Here is a 22384-nt window from a genome sequence, read left to right on the forward strand (position 1 = left end):
CTGGTTCATAAGGGATCAGCAGGTCAGAGATGTATTTAGGCCCTAAACCATTTAGGGCTTTATAGACCAACATCAATATTTTAAAATCAATTATTTGGTTGACAGGAAGCCAGTGTAAAGACCTCAGAACTGGGGTGATGTGATCCACTTCATAGATTTTCTGAGGACATATCCTCAGATTTCCTTTCATCTTTCTGTTTCGTTTTTATTGTTGTATACGAAGAAAAGCAGCATATCATAGAAGCTGGAACCACAGAATGCTCGGTATCTGTTGTTGAAAAATCTCTTAAACGATTCATCAATAATCAAAGTGGTTGCAGATTAATTTTCTGTCAGTCAACCAACCATTTCAACAACTGTTATTCCAGATCAATTAATAACCCCTCAAGTACAAATAAGAATGTTTTTTCCCTCAACTTTGCAGATCTCGGCTGAGAACCTGCGGTGTGGTGTACGCATGGAGGCTGATCGGCGGAGGCTTTCTCTCTTGTTCTGAGGTCACAGGTCGTCCTTCCAAATCCATCATCTTTAGTTTTTGTCAGCCCAAAGGAGCGCAAAGGCCTTCCATTCAAGGAGCCTGGAGCTGCACAGAGGGAGAGCAAATAAACACGACTTAAAATAGAAACTCTTCATGAATTTCCCAAAAACCTGAAAGGCAAACACTGCAAGTTGGCTGGCGGTCCAGAAGAGACATGTGGACAATTAGTATGACTTGTCTCCCGGCCTACATGGTCCTCCTTATTGGTTGCTTTCATGCAGCAATCACGGAAAATGATGTCACTCCACGCCTCACATTCTCCTACTGTAAGTTTGATCAACTTCTTAACTATAAATTAACTATGAAATTGCAATAACATACAACTACTGCATGGGGTGTCCCTCTTCAGGTGGAGTATTTAGCCCCAAACTTGTTTAAGACATCACGCCCCTTCTGCTCCTCTTGCCCCAAGGATGGGGTGAGCCTTGATGGGCCTTCTCCATTAAACAACAGCACTTGACAAACTGTCAATAAACAGCAGGGCTGTTGCTTTTATCTTTGCTTTGTGTAATAGAGCTCACAGCTGGCACAAAGATACATTTTTACACAACTGCCTAATCTGGGAATTTGTATATCACAGAAGGTGAACAAAAAACAACAGCTGCTTCCTGTTAAACTTTTTACGATGAAGTAGTTCTTGATTATATAAGTACACCTACATGTTGTCCTGCCTATAGGACTAATTATGCAATTCCAATTGGTGTCACTATTCATTAACTCTAACTATGGAGAAAAAAATAAACATTTCACTTCATATGTGTTCTTTTGTAAGAGCTGAAAAGGATTTAGATGGCTGAATTGGTGTTTGTCTACACCATAATGGTTTAAGATCCACGGAAATCTGCACCCTGAAAGACAGCTCCAACAAGGGGTGCTCTGTCGAGTAGCTACAGGTCAGACATAATTACAAAATGTATAAGCCTGTTGTGCTGCGACTAACTGGGGACAGTCTGACATAGTGTCAGAAGAGCTGAGAGTTATTTATCTTATATAATCTTTCTTGCAGAACGACATACCAGCCAACAGCTTAGAAACATAACATAATCATGCGCTTGTTGTATTTCACCTTTAAAATACATCGGGATATTGTTAAATCAGCCTTTTGTGCTGCACGATTTGCATTGCTCCCTGGGTACTGCGGCCACTAGAGCCAAGTAGTGATTTTATCATCACTCTCTGTAATTATTCAAATGATGACATGTTGGATTTAAACATCTATTGTGTATTGTAAGTGTCGCCATGGCAAATTAAACAAAATGATGGATCATGAGATCAATGCAGGCTTTCAATGATTGAACTGCGGTTAGTGACTCAAGTTCAAGCATCATTAGAGTACTAATGTTAGGGATGATAGTGTTGATAGATAGTAATCTATTATGGGCATGGATACAATTATTCAGCTAATGTTTGAGGCAGGCAAGTTTTAAGGATAGGTCTGTCGCCTTGCCTGTCTGGGCCTGTACCTTCCCTCATGTAGGACCTCTATACCAACAGGTAATCCCTCTCACCTGCCAGCCTCGACAAAGCCCCACAGATCTGCCCTGGTGGAGCGTTTCACAACAACACACACCATCAATCACCCTCTGAAAAGACACTTCACATTCACACTTCTCCCTGTTTTGATGGAAAGATTTGCTTTAAAGGGTGTGCAGCCAATGTTAAACACTACCATGAAACATGCAAAACCCACATGTCAGAAGCCCTGAACTGCGCTGTTCATATGGCTTAGGCCAAGGCAAGGATAGTGGTCATTTCTATCATGCCTATTTTAATAATATTATTGGAGCTTAACAGACTTATCCTTAGTTTGTTTTACAAAAGTGTTTATGCTGTAACTGTAACCACATGAATAAGCTCTGACATTTCTATGAGGGGAAATAACACAGCTTTAACAACAAAATAAGTTACAACCCACCATAAAACTCAATTTACTTGACTTATCCTGACATGCTTAAGGGCTCATAGTTATTTTAAATGTACTAATTGGCTTGCAGACATTCTAATAATCTAAAAAGTCTGAACTCCCTGATAGATTTCAGTATTATGTTTTATCTGTTTTTTTTTGTTTTTTTTAACATATAATTATGTAATATAAGACCATATACAAGCTTCATGCTGCTGACGAAGGTAAGCGGGGCCTGGTGATAAAATTATTCTCACTGTGGCAACATTGATTCTGCTACACTGACATTTTCCAGCCTTCCGCAGAAGGGCTTTGACACGTTGTGTTTACAGTATCAAAGCAGAAGGTAGAGCTGTAGGCCTCAGGGACCTGAACTTTATACAGCAGGAACGGCCTGGTCTGATCATGGTGTCTGTTCTTCTCTGTCCTAGACCTCTGCCAGTTAGCTCAATGGTTTGCATGCATTCCGTAACGTTTCCTTACACACACTTTCCCTCCTCTTCTCCCATGCCCTCTCTCTATCTGTGCTGGTCCCTGCCTCTGCCTTAATGAAGAGGGTAATCTGCCATGAATAATGAATGGGGATTTGTATGTGTGATGGTGTGAACACTTGTCTGGTCCTCATTATGCGCCTATCAGGACGGATCATGGGTTCAGGGAGTAGAGCCCGCATCTGCTTTTCTCTCTTCTTTTGTTCCAGGCTTTAATTCAGACCATGCTGAATTGCTTAGCGTCTTGGAACACTGTTTAAAGGCACACCTATAAGCCGTTTATGTCCCTTGTCCCTGCCTGCTGATCTGTTCAGCCGTCTGTTAGACATCACACGTGCGGACAGTCATTCTTTCATTTTATGTAGGGGCCATGCCACAGTGGGAGTGAAGCTTTTTTAATTATTTAAAAGCTGTCGTGTTTAGACTTATTGAATCAACCACTCTCAAGTAATTCAAAATGACAACAGTGTCAAGTGAGATAAGAGCTTTTCGGTATTGTGTCTGTGGCACATACCTGGGCAGCAGTTCTTAATAGCATGAAATTCCGCAATGTGGAAAGTCATAGTGAATGTAACAAATATTATTTTTGTTATGACATAGTTCATATCAAAATGGCATCAAAATGTATGCAAAACGTAATTTTTTGATAATCGATTAATAGTTAAAATCCTTTTCAAGCTAAAATAACCCCCAAAATTACTTTGCCAGGATTTAACGTGCTTATTTTCTATTATATATATATATATATACACTCACTGGCCACTTTATTAGGTACAACAGTTAATTTTCTTGTTAACACATATAACTTATCAGCTAATAACATGAAAGCAACTCAATTCATTTAGGCATGTAGACCTGGACGGGACATCTTATTGAAGTTAAAACCGAGCAACAGAATGGGGAAGAAAGGGAGTATAAGTGATTTTGAAAATGGCAATGTTGATGGTGCCAGAAGGGCTAGTCTGAGTATTTCAGAAACTGCTGATCTACTGGGATTTTCACGCACAACCATCTCTAGGGTTTACAGAGAATGGCCCGAAAAAGAAAAAATATCCAGTGAGCGGCATTTGTGTGGCTGAAAATGCCTTGTTGATGTCAGAGGTCAGAGGAGGATGGGCATACTGGTTCAAGATGATAGAAAGGCAACAGTAACTCAAATAACCAATAGTTACGAACAGGGTATGCAGAATACCATCTCTGAACGCAAAACACGACCAACCTTGAAGCAGATGGGCTACAGCAGCAGAAGACCCCACCGGGTGCCACTCCTGTCAAGTAAAAACAGGAAACTGACACTACAATTTGCACAGGCTCACCAAAATTGGACAATAAAAGATTGGAAAAGTCTTGCCTGGTCTGACTATTCTCGATTTCAGTTGTGAAAGTCAAATGGTAGGGTCAGAATTTGGCGTGAACAACATGAAAGTAGAGCTGCAACGATTAATCGACGAATCGATTATTAATCGATTACTAAAATAATCGCCAACTATTTTGATAATCGATTAATCGTTTTGAGTAATTTTTTAATAAAATTTTTCCAAATTCTCTGATTTCAGCTTCTCAAATGTGAATATTTTCTGGTTTCTTTAATCCTATTATGACAGTAAACTGAAATATCTGTGTGTTTTGGACATAACAATACATTTGAGGAAGTCAACATGGGCTTTGGAAAATTTAACAACATTTTTCACCATTTTCTGACATTCTACGGGCCAAAACACTAATCGATTAATAATCGATTAATCGAGAAAATAATCGACAGATTAATCGATTGTCAAAATAATCGTTAGTTGCAGCCCTACATGAAAGCATGGCTCCGTCCTTCCGTGGACCATCAACCATGCCATGTTCAAAGTCACCTAAACCCCCTTTCTTCCCCATTCTGATGCTCGGTTTTAACTTCAGCATGTTGTCTTGACCACGTCTAAATGCATTAAATTGCTGCCAAGTGATTGGATAAGCAATTGAACAGGTGTACCTAATAAAGTGGCCGGTGAGTGTGTATATATGTGTGTGTGTGTGTGTGTGTGTGTGTGTGTGTGTGTGTGTGTGTGTGTGTGTGTGTGTGTGTGTGTGTGTTATTTAATGTAACAAGTTCACACATTCTGTATGTTGCAGACACATTCGGGACAGGCCTGTTTCCCTGCTTTGATTACAATTTTACCTCTATGCGCTGTTCAAGACATACACAGACATACTGTATACACACATTGAGATCTCTCCCTTTTTAGTAAATATATCTTTGGTATTTGACATTTTGTATACAAAAGAATGTATCGATTTAGAAATTACAAAAATATTATTCATCAGATTGATTGATAATTAATAGTATTAGTTGCGACTGAAATAGTGTGCTCATTGGCCAACAAAGAATACAACTCATATATTGTTGAAATAATAATGTGAAATAGAAAGACCTGTGACTGCTAACTTCTATGCAGTATTTCTTTCAGTATTTTTTGAAAGATGTATCTTGACTTACTAAATAGATCAACTTTCTTGTTAATTAATTAATTAATTAACTAATCAATCAACCTATCATGTTAGTAATGTAGATTACACCAAAATGAAAATAAGCTTCTTAAAAAACTATTACCTTATATTATAGCAGTGATTCTTGAGAAGTGGGACAAAACAGGGTGCAATGTTGACAAAATACAAACCCTATGTTTAGGCAAACATGTTTAGGTTCTCAAGAATCACTGACAGATCAAATCTGTGTAATCTTAACATGTACAGCAGTAAATGCAAGAGGTGGTGATTTAATTTATGTGTGACTCACCAGTCAAAATTATATCATACACAATAATGTGTCAAAGAAACATCATTGATCCTCATATTGCCAATGTTTATGACACCAACTCTGTCCAATCCATCAGGGAGCTGGTTGTAAATCAAACTGAGCAGTCCCTGGAGAAACACATTTCACACACTCACTTTCAAGGTGTTGCGAGGACATCCCCACCTGGGTCTCTGCTCCTACTGTAAATACACAGCATGGAGCCAGGCTTAACAGGTCAGAGTGCTGCTGTACAGCTAGAAGCATGTCACGACCTCATGTACAGTCTCTTTGTTCTCGGTGCTCCAGCCCTGTTCAGAGGAAAGGGTCATGGTGAGTTCCTGATGAACCAGCATCTGGTTTACATTATTGTGGTTAATCTGGGGTCAGCTTGTGTTGCTCCCTGACCAACAGATTGCCCTGTCAACCCTTTACATGGGAAAACATTATCCTTTAGAGCTGAGGTGCAGGCTCTTTTTGAAACTATGGGTTGATAGATTTGAAGGAGAGTGGAACTAGTTACTTAAATTTTAACAGTCATTAGTTTTTACCTTCATTAACTGTTCCATCATAGCCTGTTATTGCTCATCCCTGCTGTGTGAAACAACTCATTCACATAGGCCTACATGTATACTTAATCGCTACACTTTACAATTTCCCCAGCATTTACAATATTTGCATCATACAATATGACTTCCCAGCCTCTGTTTCCTGCAGCTGTGTTCCAAATGGCCATCAATCTGCACATCAACATGGTGCAGCAGAGACAACATCTTGCTAACAAGATTCAGCCCCATAAGTTACCACTGCTGCTAACGGCATGGCTCACAGTGTGTCCCTTGAATCTACTGATGATCCTCTTGGTCTGTTGCCTTAAATGTATCCCAGATGCTTCAGTCTCTCTTCTTCAGCTTCCTGGGTCTACTCTCCCACACAATTACGCATTCATTAGCAGCTCTTATTAGCTAGTTTAAAATTACTCTGGATAATGTGGTAAGCGCTCCAGTGTGGCCTGTTCTCTGTCCTGATGTCACCACACAGTGCGACAGTCGTGGGATGTTTGGCGTTGCACTGACACTGACCTGCTGGGACTCCTGTTGGCACTGTGGCTTCTTGTTGCAGCGGCCATTGCTTCCCTCTTAGCACAGGTTCTTAATCACTTCTTCTAAAAGCAATATGATTTATTGAAAGTCGGAAGTAGGATGATAAAGATAAAATAGATCAAATAGAATAAAATAAAATAGATTTGTCCCCCATTGTATCTTTGCTCTGCCTGAGGAAGTTCTTCCTTACTTCTCTAAAAAATCATGTACTGTATATCCTATGTCTTTCTTTCCACAAGTAGATTGTAACATTGAGGTATCAAAGCTTTTCAGTCCTCACTTTTTTAACAAACTGTGTAAATAGATTGCATCAGCATTGTACTTAAATTCCTTTAGAGATGAGAGTGTAGGTCAAGTTTATGGTCCGAGGACTGGAAATGAGGCATCTGACGTCCCTTGAACTACCACGAGTCAGCTGCTTGCTCTTGACTTCAATTTTCAGAGGAGATCTATGTTCAGGGTAATTTGATCTGAGCATCATCAGTCAGGAGCTGTTCCTTATTTATAATGTTGAAAATAATCTTTGTTTCTCAGTCTACCATGTTTGCAACAATAAACTAACTAGTTACCTTCGAAATAATTTGCCACTCAAACAGTGCATTTGTTTGCGACCGTGTTTTCTTGTAGTTCTGCCGAAAGTAAACAAGACCAGGTGCTTCAAATGAGGTCTATAATCATCTGATCTCCTGAACAAAGAGCCTTATGAGCCGATAAAGGCAGCCCCCTCAAAATGACACTGATTGAATCAGCCTGTTATAGTTGCCCTACAGAAGAAGGCACTTAGATCTTTGTCACCAAAGGACAAATTACTCCACAGTTCCCCTCTGGAGGGGATGTTCCACCCTTTTAATTATCCTTCTACTTTTTTTTGGACACAGACCCATCAGGAAATCAGCAGCAAAAGTAAATGACTCTTTTGAGCCCAATATAATTAATATCCCCTCTAAATATATTAGCCAACCAGTCCAGGCAGCGAGTTTTCCAATTTGTTTAGCAGTGTCATTTGTAGAAATTACTTTTAATTACATAATAATGGCAAGGGTCGCATATTGCTCACAGCTGCCAGAGGTTGAATCACTCAGTGTGCTGTGTGTGCACTTCAATCAAAGGTCATGGAAGTTCTCTGAACCAGACAATGCTGCTTTCTATGGATAAGAGGTCTGGTAACGGTGATACAGGGGGTCACACACCAGCTTGACCTGTAGCCTGTGTTTCCATCATCAGCCAAGCAAAGACAGCAAAGAGGAAAAGATGTATAGTTTTAATTCCTATGTCTTTAGTTACATTATACAGTATGAAAGGTGTGACAAATGCACCAGTAGATACTTTCAGTTCAAATACAAAAAGATCATTGCAACGGTTTGAAATATTCACATTTAGAAGATGTTTTAACTTCCAGATACAAGGTACATTATATTTTGTCTGTGGTGATCAAAGAATGGAGAAATCCGCAGTGATGTTTTATCCCAGAATACAATGACCTAGATACTCAGACAATCTGCAGATCTCTGTTTTCACATGAAAAATGTTGACACTGGGCTTTGCAAAGGGCCTCTCATGGCATGGATCTTACCTTATTTGCACATTGCTTTGGAAACACATCTGTCGAATGAATGAATGATTCAATTAATGTCTTTCCACTCATTTATTCACGTTTTTCCTTCAGTGTGTTACTGTACAATACAAATGTCTTTTGTATTTGAACCTACCCTATATATGCTTACAGTGGAAAGGCTTATGCGGCATCCTGATCTTAACCTTTTCCATATAACAGTGAAGCACTTTAAAGTAGTGACCAATCTATTATTCATAAAAAAGCTTTCTAAAGGTTCCTTCACAAGAAAAAGCAATATGAACAAGAAGTCTTAAAAAAACATATTAACATTGCTAATAATAAACTTAATTTGTATAGCAACTTTCATACAAGAAACACAGCTCAAAGTGCTTTACAATTTAGAAATAGAAAAGGAGTGGCACATTCACTGCGGTGTAAAGTAATGTACCTCGTCAGTAGTGACACACCAGTGACCTGCCTGCCCTTTCTGACACCCTGTCTCTGTGGCTGCAGCAGATACAAGCAGCTCTTCCACTCTTTAGTGCTTCCTCTAAAGCGTCCTGTCGTCTTGCCTCTTCCTGTTGTACACCACAACATTTCTGGGGCTGCATTGTCATGAAATGGCCCCTCAGGAATCCACCTCAGACAACAATAGAGGGGACACTTAAAGAGACAGTGGCAAGTTCAAGTTAGGTGCACTCAATAGAAAGAGATATTGCTTAACTTTGTTTGACCTCTAGCAGTGATGCTGCGTGGTCCTGGTTTTATCAACCAACCAATATTCAATTCACAATAAGACAAACAGAGAAAAGGAGAAATCCTCACCTGTAACCAGTGAATGTTTGGCATATTGTTTGACAACATATTTAAGCGATTCATCGATCACTATTTTTTGCTATTAACTTTCTTTCTATCAACTAACCACTTGACCAACAAATCATTTCAACACTACCAACCGCAGAAACGTAATAATTTATTAAAATGTTCTAATCAATAAATCAGGACACGTTATAATAGTTGTTCAGGCATAAAAACATTACAACCCTAAGTTTACAACTGTAACCGTGGTTCTCTGACAACATGATGGAGGCAGTTTTTTCAGCTCTTCAATTTGTTACCTCTTAATATTTCTTATTGGTATATTACAAGCGTACGATGCTGTATTGATGCCATTGAGAACACACATCACAGTAAAGTTGCTGGCCAAGATATATATTGGTAGCCTATATTTAATCAAGCCAGTTATTGTAGCGCTGTCACCAAAATGAGTAAGGTGAGCCCAGTAAGGTTGAGGGCCATCTGTCCACAGCCTTTAATCCAAATCCATTTGTAGCAATTCGGTCCAATATGATGTTGGTCCAATAATTAAGCACGCAAACAGACCAGAGTGAACTATTTGAATGTTAAATGTTTTGGTCTCCACCAACTCCTGAGAGAAATATCTGGCTCTTTATCTTTTTGTCTGTAAAATCCAAACAATTTGCAGAAAGACGCTAAGACACATTTTTGAGATAGAGATAGACCAATCGATTCTTGGAGGAATATGGTATTGTAATCCAATAAGTTTGATAGAAAGATGATAAATGTTTACCTCAAATTGTAAATGGAAATGTGGTTGCAAACCCTTCTGGACCTCTGTAATGACACTCAATTAGGGGCCGTATTGTTTTTCTTAGTCAGCTGTGGTCTTTAAGTATGACAGTGGTGATCCTACTCCAGAGAATAGTTGTGTAGATATCCTCCTCTGTGAAATTCCCTCTAAGCTTTTATTTTGGTTTAGGCTTTGACCTTTGTCTATCTTTCTCTGTAAATCACTGTTGAACTTGCCTAAAGCTCTGTGGGGAGGAAGGCTTGGGGGGAGGGGGGGCGTACCAGCGTGGAACAGCACTCCATTTATCCTGAAATGACTGTTAAAAGGAGAGAGAGAATGTTCCCAATGGGTTCATGTACAGTACGTATGAGCAGAGCCTCTTGTGGTTTCACAGACATATTTAACTACAATATGGCTCTCTGTTGCTGTGGTGAAGGACTGCTATTAACATGTTGTTTTCCCGAGGGAGAGGAAGTCTCTTAACCTCCTGCAACTACCCACCGAGGTGAGGTTATACCAGGTCACAAGTACTACTGTGCTTTGTATCAGTACCACCTAATGACACCTTGCTCTATCTGAACTGGATTAGTTTTACATCGGAAAGTGCTTTAATTGTAATTGTTACCACCAGCATCTGTGGTTTTAATTAAGTAAGTGTCTGCTGTCCCTGAGTCTGGAAAGTGAAAATTGAGTAAAAGGCAAATAATGAATTTTTTTTTTTGTGAATTTTATTTATTTATTTTTCAAAAAGCTGCATTTGTAAGAAGATTGAATTAGAAAAGAAGGAGGGTTTTGTTTGGTTTCTTATCTCAGATTTATTTATGATATCTTAATGGATCAAACTGATTAAACATTATCAAGTCATTCCAACTTACACCAAAATACAGGATTTAAATTGGGGGACACCATTTTAAACTCCTGAGTGCTTTGCCTCTTTTGGGTATGAATGATGAAATCGGTTGAATTAATTAATCGCTGTTATATTATCAAAGTTTTTGGTAGGAAGATGTTGAGTGAAGAATAAGGTCAAAAGAAAATATTAACAAGGGATAGCCTTGCTTTTATATGTTTTTATTTTAATTTGAAGTTAAACCCCCAGTTCACCCCAACTCCAGTCATTTGTGTACTGTGAACAACTTTCTTCTACAAAAAAATCAAATCAAATCATTGCAAAAACTCTATTGGAGAATCTCCCTCAATAAAATAAATAGAGTTCTTTGCTCTAATATTTTTCCCTTATTGGTCAAATTACAGTCCTGTATCAGAGCTTCAGTCACGTCAGGTCTCCATCAGCTCCCCGCTTCTGTTTATATTGGCATGCAATTAAGGCAAGGTGTTCAAGCTTGGCCAGCAGTAAAATATTCCAAGTTCCTGCAAGGTTGAGATACACACAGGCCTTTTAAAGCAGTGATTAGAAGAGTTGATGATTTAACCCTTGGTTTTGGCCAAGGGGTGTTAATGTGGTTGCAGAAAATCACTCATTACAGGAGAAATATGAGGAGTTTCCTCTTCCTGTTCGTTCATTCTACGTCTCTCTCTGATGAGGAGCTGACTGGATTTAGAAGACACACACACAAACACTGCACGTTGATTTATTTTTATAAGTTATTATTTTTATTGAATACCGCATGAGGCCCAGGTCCTTTGTTGTGCTGTAGATCTCCTGTAGTAGCTATTTTGTGATACAAAGTCTAATACTACTGACTCACACTGAAAATACTTCAGGTTTTTATATCCCCAAAAAAACACTGTTTCCGGAGCGTCGCTTGGAGATCTAAAATGTTGACCATTTTGCTGCAACATCCCCAACTGTAGTTGTCATTGAAAACAAGACAACTCAGTGATGCTTGTCAATAGTGGCACATTGTGCCAGTATGTCTAATTAAGATCATAGTATATCTGTGGCGGACACCAAATGTTATATGAACACATAATGCTTTCATTTGCATATTCAAGTGCCTTTTTTGCATTTATTTTTTCATTCTTCACTGGCTTATAATGGCGTTTATCAGTCATAATGTACTGTATCCTCTTCAAATCCAAAATTGTCAGAATTACACTTTATGTCTCCTATGTCTCTGTCCAGATGCAAAGGAAAGGACAACCAGAAGTTTCTCTGCCGGCAAGGTCTTCAACTACACCTCTCTGCTCCTTAGTAAAGAAGACAACATGCTGTACATCGGCGCTCGGGAGAGTCTCTTCGCCCTCAACCTCACCGATATCAGTGCAGTCAAGCTACAAAGAAATGTAAGACCCAATCGTCTTTAAACTGCAGTATCATATAGTACACTGTATCAATGTGAATGTAATTACAGTAGGATCCCAGAGGTACAATATGAATATGTTTATAAATGTGATATGATCACTGAAGTCTAATATGAACATAAACCACTTCACTGTATTAAACCTTCATTGTGAGTCTGACAGTGTTTCTCTCATGCAGCTCACGTGGGAAACTCCAGAGAAGAAGAGAGACGAGTGCAGTTTCAAAGGCAAAGACCTGCAGGCAAGTGAACTGCTGCTGTAAAAAAAGCTCAAGTAGTTTAACTGAAATTGCTTTGACTGTAATGACATGACTGCAGCTTTACAGCTTTGGTCAAGGTGACCATTGTTGCATGTCACTTTGTAAACAGACCCAGGGCAGAAAATTGCATGTCAAGTTGTAGCTTTCCATTCTCACAATGGATTTTTCCCCTTCCTTTCAAATATACCTTTGCTCCATTACACTCTATCTGTTGGCAACTTAGTGCACTACTTTCATATGAAAACATACAGTTTCCTGTTAGGGAACACTTAAGCAGGAACAATCTCGGTTTGTTTTGAATACTGAACTGTATCTCATAAATGCTTGGTAAAAAAATGGGAAATTGGATTTGAATGTTTTTCTACATAATTGGTCGATCTAAACGGCATAAAAGTCATCAGATTGTTTTTCAGTGTTCTTTAAGTTTTAATCTTCAGTCGCTAAAAGGCTTTTCTAAATGACTGCGTATTCAGACAGGATATAAGATAACTGTAAAGTATCAGTGTATATTTTGGTTAAAGGTGGAGTCAGCAATTATGGAGAATGCTTGTTGTCAAGATCACTTTTTGTCAAAATCAGTGAATATCATCTCAAGATCTGCTACCTATCCATACTATGTGTGCACTGACAAAATATAAAAATAATCTGGTGTTATTACACAGCCTAGGCTCTGTAAATGGGCATGTACACAAAGGCGCCCAACGTAGCTAGCGACATGCCTTGTTTATAGAGCATAGGCTGTGTATTAAAACTGGATTTCTTTTAATCTGCATGGCAGATTGCGAGAAGATTTTCACTGATTATGATCAAAAGTGAAGCGTTCTCTAGAATCGCTGAGTCCACCTTTAAATCCCCCCTTGAAATCAGCCCTGTTTATAAATACAGCCTTATCATCTATGTACAATATGTTAGTCACTATAAAAAAGTTATTTTCTACCATTTTCATGAAATGATTTTCTCTTTCTAAAACAGACGGATTGCTTCAACTACATCAAGATATTACTACGTATGAACAGCACTCATCTGTACGTGTGTGGGACATATGCCTTCAGCCCCACCTGCGCTTACATAGTAAGTGTTGATATGCAGTGGCCTGTGCATGCGCTGTTTTGTGAGGATCTAGAAAGCTGTGTCATCCATTGTTTTGTCCTTAGTTTCTTTTTAAGAAAAGTTGAATACACCATGCCTCTTGAATCTGTTACTGCTTCCTGCCTCTTATCTCACTTAGCAGTCTGGCTGAGGCCCTTACCCGGATAGATAAAATAGTATATATGTGCATTATTTTTATATCTCATGTGCCAAAGGGAAATGGATCAAAATATATAATACATGCAATCAGATTACACAAGAAAACGACCCAGTCCATAACAAACATATGGGGACAACCTGTGCTTCAACCTTTAACCCCCAGACACAGACGAACACCTTGTCACCAGCTCAACTTTTAGACTAAGCATATGGAATGTAATGTGTTTGTGTTTTTGTGTGTACGTTCTCCAGAACACTGCAGACTTCTCCCTCGTCAAGAGTGAAACTGGCGAGATTGTGACAGAGGATGGACGGAGCCGCTGCCCTTTTAACCCTGAATACAAGTCCACTGCCATCATGGCTGGTAGGTTCCCTGTTGTCAGTTGTCAATAAAATCAAGCTTTTTTTATTTTTGTGTTTTGATTTGTAGAAGCCACTCTCTCAGTAAATAGAAATACAGGTGCTTAACATGGAGGCAAACCTTTTGGATTTCATTAGGGTGTTTGATGCACAAGCCCAAACACTGCGATCATGCTGGTCTTCTTCTTTGCGTTGCAGACGGAGAGCTGTATGCCGGTACAGTCAGTAATTTCCAAGGAAATGAACCCATCATTTACAAGAGTCTAAGCCAAGGAACTGCTCTCAAAACAGAAAACTCACTCAACTGGCTTCAAGGTACAGCACTTTGGCTGTAAGGCAGTGCTTTTCGTCATGTCTTTTTATAATAAAATTCATTCATACTATTTAATGTTACATCTTATAGAAGATGAATGACTTGCAGAAACAATTGAATACTGTTGAACTGTTCGTATGCTGTATGAGATATACAGTAGTTGAAGTTGACACCATTAGATATTATGTCAATCAAACTTGTTAACCTTCAACCTGTCAAGAGTGCTTGGTGCAATCAAATTTTCCATGCTGATGTCAGAGGGATTAGGCACATCTGAATTTCATTTACTGTAGGTTGACAGCATTGTTCACGTTGTTTTTCTCCCCAGACCCATCCTTTGTTGGCTCTGCCTACATACAGGAAAGCCTGCCCAAGGGCAATCCAGTGGGCGATGACGATAAGATTTACTTCTTCTTCAGTGAAGCAGGAAAGGAGTTTGATTTCTTTGACAACACCATTGTGTCACGCATCGCTCGCGTGTGTAAGGTGAGTGATGTTTGAAGGCAGATGGTCCATCTAAAGGGGCCTTTTTTCCCCCTTAAGCTACATTTCCTGACACCCTCTTTCCCATCAGTATAGGAATCTATCATACCAGCAAGGGGAGGGGCGTGTTTGTTTTCAGGTTATGCTCCCGTACAAATGTAGGCTACTCAAAGTCTGAATATGATAAGTATAGCTTGCAGTCTTTCCACGCAGTGACGCAGAAGCTCTTGTTTCAGAAAAACATTCCTCTCGAATGTTCCCTCTGTTTGATTCTTTGACTCCAGATCCTCTCCTCCCTTAATCCTTATCGTGTTTCACCAAATATTTGTGTTCCGACAAAATGGCTTAGGCTTACTGTAGTACAAGATCCATGCACAAAAATTAGCCAGTAGATATTTGTTATTTCCTGGTGTGTGTCTGACAGTCATCCTGCTCTCACATGAAGTCACCTGCAGTGTGTGCGTCAGATATGAACCCCAAGGTGGTATCCTAGAAAGCCCAGCTGTGAATCACAGGCCTGTTTTAGTCACTACCCATAGGGTTGTTTTTACTCCATCTTTATGCAATTATCCACTCAGTTTTTCCACACATCCGATTCAAAAAATCATTCCAGTTTACAAAGTTATATAAATATTGACTCATGCAGCATGGAAATGAAGGCTTTTTGTTCTCACATATGGTTCAAATATGTGCCTAGCATAAAGTATTTTCTGGTACAGATTAACCCTTAAGGAAAAGAGTAATAATGTGTCACTTTATGGGAGTGTGCTTCCCAAACAAATGTGATTTTAACAAATGAACAAAACAAAGATTTGAAATCAGGTGAATGATCAAAAGATACATGATGTCAGTACCTTTTAAATAAATTAAATCCTATCTCCATTGCTCTTATTCCTTGTTTCGCTTACTATGATGGCTATCGCTTGTTTGTTGTTTATTCAGGTTTTTAGTGCGCAGGTTCCATTGAGGCTAACTATGGAATGGTAAACAGTGTTTTGCTTGAAACAAACGAAAACAAAGCATGGTCTCATTTGCAGAATAGTTTGGTTTCCCCAAAAATAAGCCATTACTGCCTGCCCAATTGCATTTCTTTTTGAAGGGGGGATGCTTTTTACAAGGGATTATGAAATGGATGCATTTGCTTCAATTATTCAGAAGTCAGTTTAAGTACAGAGTTGGATTGAATTCTAAAAGTAGGTTCAGCCAGTACTAGAGAATATACTGTATGTTGCTCATTATCTGCCTGGGTAACTACAGTAATTAATTGCTTTAGGATCTCAGCACTGGTCACGTGTCATTTCTCTTTCCTATCCAGCACTGCCATTTCGTCTGATTAATGTAAAACTAAAGTGGACTCAATTGAGGCTTCATTGTTAAGGGGTTTTATGTAGTTTATAGAATTTAGGATTTCTCTTTGGTCTTCTGCTCTGTACATTTTTGAAACTATTTACAGCCAACTTTCATCTTGTTAAAGCTATGCCTTTTTACAAAATTAATTGTTGCCATGAACTGAATGTAAACAAACAGTGGGATTTGTGCAGAAGACCATTCTCCTTTTTCAAACCCAGGTCTTTCTGCAGAACTAAAATCTCTTGGTGTGTGTGTGTGTAGGTTAACCATCTGTAGTCACATCTCTGAGGCCTGTAAACTCCCTGTGGAAAACACTCTGTTTTACACTCAAACATCAGATACTGTAAATTAATTTCCCGTTGACATTTAAAGATGTAGTGTCTCCCCAATTTGCACAAATATACTCTTGTGCAATCTCTGTGTAGCACAATTAGTCTGCATGTCATGGAGGCCCCGTGCCACACATCACTTTGAAGGATAATGCCAAAGGCGCCAAATCACAGGGTAGAGGGATTGTCACTGAAGAGGGATTGTTGGGGAGTAATGCCTCTTTTCCTTTTCGTTTGAAAGGATTTGCCCTGCTCAAAGCCTCAAGTCTTGCTTTGTTTTTTATCTTAGACATTTGTGATGATGTATGTATATTGTTTTCATGACCTACTAGTCTGCTGCCTTAGGGCATGTCTGTGTTACCGGAACAATTGATTTAGCTCATTACGGTTCTACCATACAAGGTTAACCTTTTCCAATTACCTTAATTCAAACAGCTTCACCTTTGCACATACTTTTTCTTTCCGTTTCAGTTTTTCTTTGTCATGATTACTACAGAAATCATGCGGATGTAATGTAACTTACAATATCTTCTGTATGTAATGGTATGCCATGGCAACATACCATCTGGTGAACATTATTATTTCATGCCTTTTACAAGCCTGTCAGATCTCATCAAATCAGACAACTGTTTTATTTTATCCAGAGGCATTGTCAACAGAACCGCCTCAGACAGGGACAGTCTTATATTCTTGCACCCTCTACTGGCCACATGTTAAAAAGCTCCGAAGTCTGAACCTCTAATGTTTGTGTTGCAGGGTGATGTGGGAGGTGAGAGGGTTCTGCAGAAGAAATGGACAACCTTCCTGAAGGCCCAACTCCTTTGCTCTCTACCCGATGATGGCTTCCCCTTCAATATAATCCAAGACATGTTTGTGCTGACGCCCAGCCCCGAGGACTGGAAGAACACTGTGTTTTATGGAGTCTTCACATCTCAGTGGTGAGGATCATCTTTCACTGTGTTGATTATCAGATTTGAAAAAATAAACAATGTTGTGACACCGTCAGATATTCTGTTTATTTTGGCAAACAAGATGGAATAAAATAAGTATTTTTGTCTGAAGAACGCTTTACAAATGTTCTGATCGAAGTGCAGGTGAGTCAGTAGATACCGTTAAGGACACAGAATCTTTGGGGGATCGTTTAAGAAATGAAGGATGGACTCTAAGAAGAGGAGTTAACATTGTACAATAACACACACTTATACATTTGTTTAGGGCTTATTTCTGATATTTTTAGACAGAATACTTTTAGGCATAAAATAAAATAAGAGAGTATTTTCACAATTCAGTATTTACCACTACAATTTACATACCTGTCACTGTTAGTGGTGACTTTGAAACAATATTTAGACCATGATGTATGGAGATACCACAACATAACAGAATATTAAAAAGTTTTAAATTGTTGGGTTTATTATTATTTTCAATACCGTTCGTGTTTGCTGTGGATGGAATTGTTCTTGGGGAGTTCTAATGTATTTGATTGAAATTTTTTTACTTTTATTTTGACAGGGACAGTCTAGAAAAAAACATACAAACAAGACAAGAGAGGAAAGATTGTGTTCCAGATGAGCTAGCTACTTTAAACCTGCATAATTTAAGCAGTAAAACATCACTACACTATTTCTAAAATCAGGTACACTCTAGACAGAGTGTAAGTTACATTGTAAATAATCCCCTCTATAAGGACACTCATAGCTTTTTTTAAAGGTTGTACAAGTTCAAAATTAAATAAACGATCACTCAGTTTTGTTAAGACAGTTGTGTATGTTTTATAAGGTATAAAGGGGCTTCGGGAAGCTCCGCAGTGTGTTCCTTTACCATGGACCAGGTGGAAAAGGTGTTCAATGGGCGATATCGCGAGGTCAACCGAGAGACGCAACAGTGGTACACATACAACCATCCGGTCCCGGAGCCTCGGCCTGGAGTGGTGAGTGCCTGTCTACTGCCCTCTGCTGGAAAATCTGTAGACACACACACATGTCTGCACTCAGCATTTTTTGTCAGTTGCGAATGAGTGAGTTTCATCCATTTCTGTATGTTCGTCAGTCAGTTTGTAAACAGCTGGATATGTTGCCTCCACAGTGTATCACAAATGCTGCAAGGGCTCAGGGCATCTCCTCCTCGCTACACATGCCGGACAAGGTGCTGAATTTTGTCAAAGACCACTTCCTAATGGACGGCGTGATCCGCAGCCAGCCTCTACTGCTAAAACGCAATGTTCGCTACACGCAGATCGCTGTCCATCGAGTCCAGGCAGCGAAAAAGGCATACGATGTGCTCTTTATTGGCACAGGTACGCCACACCCACAATCACACACACACACCCTATTAGCATCCACTGTCATCAATTTGTAGCATTTGTCAACAGCCCCAAAGAGTTTAATCTAATTTCAAGTTATACTGTGTGTCTCTCTCTAGATGATGGGAGACTTCACAAAGCCATCAATGTCAATAACAAGATGCACATCATTGAGGAGATAGTGCTCTTCCGTGATTCCCAACCAGTGCATCACATCGAGCTGGACATTGAAAAGGTATAGTGAAGTGGAAGTGCCAAGAGAGAGAAAACAAGCTCTACTTGTTTTAGAGAGCTTTCTCATGGTGTGAACTAATAACAAGCTCAGTAAATGCGTTAAGTGGCAGTTTAGAGATTCCATGAGCCGTGAAGAGTCACAGCCTTAAGCAGCCGTAATGTTCAATCAGATAATTACAACTTTTTTTCTCAGGGGATCTGCAAACAGCTGGGGTTTTACTAGTTGGAATTGTGAATGTTGGCTTAAACTGTATTAGATTATCTGCTCGTATTTATACATTTGAGCAGAGGAATTTATTTTAAACTGGTATTAAGAAAAGCTAAGTGTGTATTTAGTTCAGGGTCAGTTGAGGAAGATTGTGGATGGAAATTAAAAAAAAAAATTTAAACACAAACTGTATTTGGGGTCATTCCTGCTAGTCTTCTGACTTTTTATATCTCTCATCTACAGGGTCGGCTTTATGTTTCCTCTTTCTCTGAACTGGTGGAGGTGCCGGTAGCTAACTGCACTAATTATCAGAGCTGCGGGGAGTGCATCCTCTCCAGGGATGCTTACTGTGCCTGGAACGGGAAGCAGTGTGTGGATGTCAGACAGGCGCTACCAATCAAGTATGCATCCCCAATTTTTTTTTTCAGCTGAAACATTTAAAAAAAAACATTTGTAAAATTATGGTTTCTGATTAAATCTATGTATTTCAGTGCCTGGCAACAGGATGTAGACGGAGCAGACACATCAGCTATTTGCAACAAGACACTCCCCAGCCCACGTTTCTCTAAACCTCCATCTACACGTAAGTGAACTCCTTTTCTGTGGACTGTCTTAGATTTACAGAGCAGCACTCTGCGCTGGAATCTTTCCATGCTTTGCATTTCAATTTGAGTCACGATTGCCAATGCGATTTATTGTGTCAAACATTAACTATATTGAATTCTGCACTAGATAAGATATACATATATTTCACTGTCACGCATGACTGACTCTATCTGACTTTGCATTGCCTTTCCACAGGAATTTCTTTATGCCAGGTGATCATTATCCCAGCCAACACCTTCAAAGTACTGCCTTGCAAGCTGCGCTCTAACTTGGCTGAAAGGAGGTGGGAGTTCAGTGAGAGCGCAGGTCACTTCCACTACCCCAGCCCAGACGGGGGGCTGGTGGTGGTAGCTCAAGCTGACAGACAGGAGACGTACGAGTGCTGGTCAGTGGAGGAAGGCTTCAGACAGCTGCTGGCTAACTACTGTGTGAGAGGCGAGGCCAAGCAGGAGAGCACCACCCTGATTGGCCGTTCACGTACGCCACTGATCCCTCAGGAGGAGTTTGTCATCCTGCCAGAAGAGACCCATTCACCGCAGATCAACACCAAGACTTACTGGAACGAGCTTATTGTGGTGTGTGCCCTCCTGGCCTTCTCCCTGGTGGTTTTCTCTCTGTTTGTGGTCTACAGGAACCGCGAACATATGAAGTCCATGCTCAAGGAGGGAGAGTGCCCCAACATGCAGCAGAAGAAGCCCAGAATTATAGCGGGGGGTAAACCGGCCGAGAACTTGCCGCTAAACGGCAACGCGGTCACAGTGTCGGCGTCTGACCACAAGGGCTACCAGACCCTTAACGACAACTACATCTGCAGCACTCCGCCGCACGAGTGCTCATCACCCGACAACAGTAAGAGCTTCTCGGAGTCGGAGAAGAGGCCGCTGAACTTGAGAGAGAGCCACGTAGAGGTTTCACCCACATGCCCACGGCCTCGGGTCAGACTGGGCTCTGAGATTAAAGACTCAATAGTGTGAGGCAAGCAGTGAGTAATTTTTTAACTGAAACAAGGGAGTGCACCTGCTGAGGAGAACAAACCCCTATAAGAGGGGAGACTGAGGAATACCAGACTCTTCATGGAGAGAAATTTCATTACACAGATTTTGCACTTTGTTTTTTGTTTGTTTGTTCTTGTACCTGTGGTCCATGTACATTTCTCACTCCCAAATTCAAGTGCATTTCAAAGCACACTGAAGAAGTTCCAGTTTGCCTTCGCACTTTTGATGCTTTCACTTATGGCTCACAGGAATGTAACAAGGGTATAGAGTTAGTATCAAAACCATGATTCAGCGATTGAATTCCATAGCATTGCCACTCAGTCCGTCCATAACACCTATCTACTGGTAATGCTTTGAACGTGATATCCAAACATGTTCCTGCTAACAGCGGACGCACTGTTTGCTGTTTTATTTCCATTCTGTCACCTAGTAAGAGGTTACCCTTCACTGAGGCTATGCACTATGTACTGTTCTGTAGCAAAGTAAACACTCACACCAGAATATACACTAACAATCCAGTGGCAGGCACGAAAGAAGAAAAATGTCCCGTCAAGTGATTTTTTTTTTTCAGATAGCCAGCGTGTGTTTGAAGATGAATGTTAACGGTTTAGGTTTAAATACAACACAGCAACAGAGAAAGAATCCAGAGAAAAGTTGTGAGTTGATAAAGAAATGCATTTTTTAAATAAATATATATAAAATGTAAGAATAGACAAAAAAAGGAATCACCTCAGTGGAAATATTATATAAATGATTTCCACATCAATCTCTACACCAAAAATATTAATATTGTGTCATCATCAATTAATTCACACAAATGAAATAAAAAATGTAAAGTATTATTAGTATATAAAAATATTCCTCTGTGGAACCCTGACTTTTAGCAGGGGTTTCTTTCTTCAAATGTGATAGGGAAAATCTCATTCCAGGTATTATCATGCTGTTCTTAAAGAGATATGCAGTCTATGCAAAGCAAATAATGTGAAGTGGGGTAAACACCAAGAAAACCTCCCCTCGAGACTGAGTAAGCACAAAGGTGTTGGCGCTGTTAATTACTTTAGGATCAGTGGCACTGCAAACACACACCCATGCACAGAACCCACACGCACACTCGCTCTCACCACTCTTTACTCAAAGTATGAAAGAGATTTGAGTCATTTGGTGTATTTAAAGGAATTGCCAAATATTTATTTTACAGAAAATTTTTAATATTTTAAATATCTTTCCCTGTTCACGAAAGGAAATAATACATATTTTAATAATATACTGCACCTATTCATAATCTGATATAAAAAATAACATATCTGTTTAGCCTCAACGTTGATATATTACTTGATGAGTGATAATGAATAGAACATATGCCCTTTGCCTGCTTAAATGGCCACCATAATGGCAATAATTTCCATTGTCATCCAGTAATAAACACGTTTTAGTTTGATTATTCAGAAATAATTCATTATAAACCACACAAT

General features: G+C 39.5%; 1 protein-coding gene across 1 annotated transcript; it reads left to right on the forward strand.

Moving 5' to 3' along the window:
• Positions 1-687: 687 nt before the first annotated feature.
• On the forward strand, positions 688-20891 carry sema4ba (sema domain, immunoglobulin domain (Ig), transmembrane domain (TM) and short cytoplasmic domain, (semaphorin) 4Ba; the record flags this gene model as incomplete). The annotated part of the gene is made up of 14 exons (XM_080028289.1): positions 688-804; positions 12047-12207; positions 12404-12466; positions 13457-13555; positions 13985-14096; positions 14291-14407; positions 14734-14891; positions 17324-17505; positions 18347-18497; positions 18653-18863; positions 18989-19104; positions 19555-19712; positions 19803-19894; positions 20113-20891. Exons 1-14 carry the CDS (start codon positions 693-695, stop codon positions 20889-20891), a joined length of 2511 nt encoding a protein of 836 aa, XP_079884415.1. The 5' UTR covers positions 688-692.
• Between the last annotated feature and the right edge of the window lie 1493 nt (positions 20892-22384).

Source organism: Ammodytes marinus (genome assembly GCF_949987685.1).
Source record: "Ammodytes marinus genome assembly, chromosome: 5".
NCBI classification, from domain to species: Eukaryota; Metazoa; Chordata; class Actinopteri; order Uranoscopiformes; family Ammodytidae; genus Ammodytes; species Ammodytes marinus.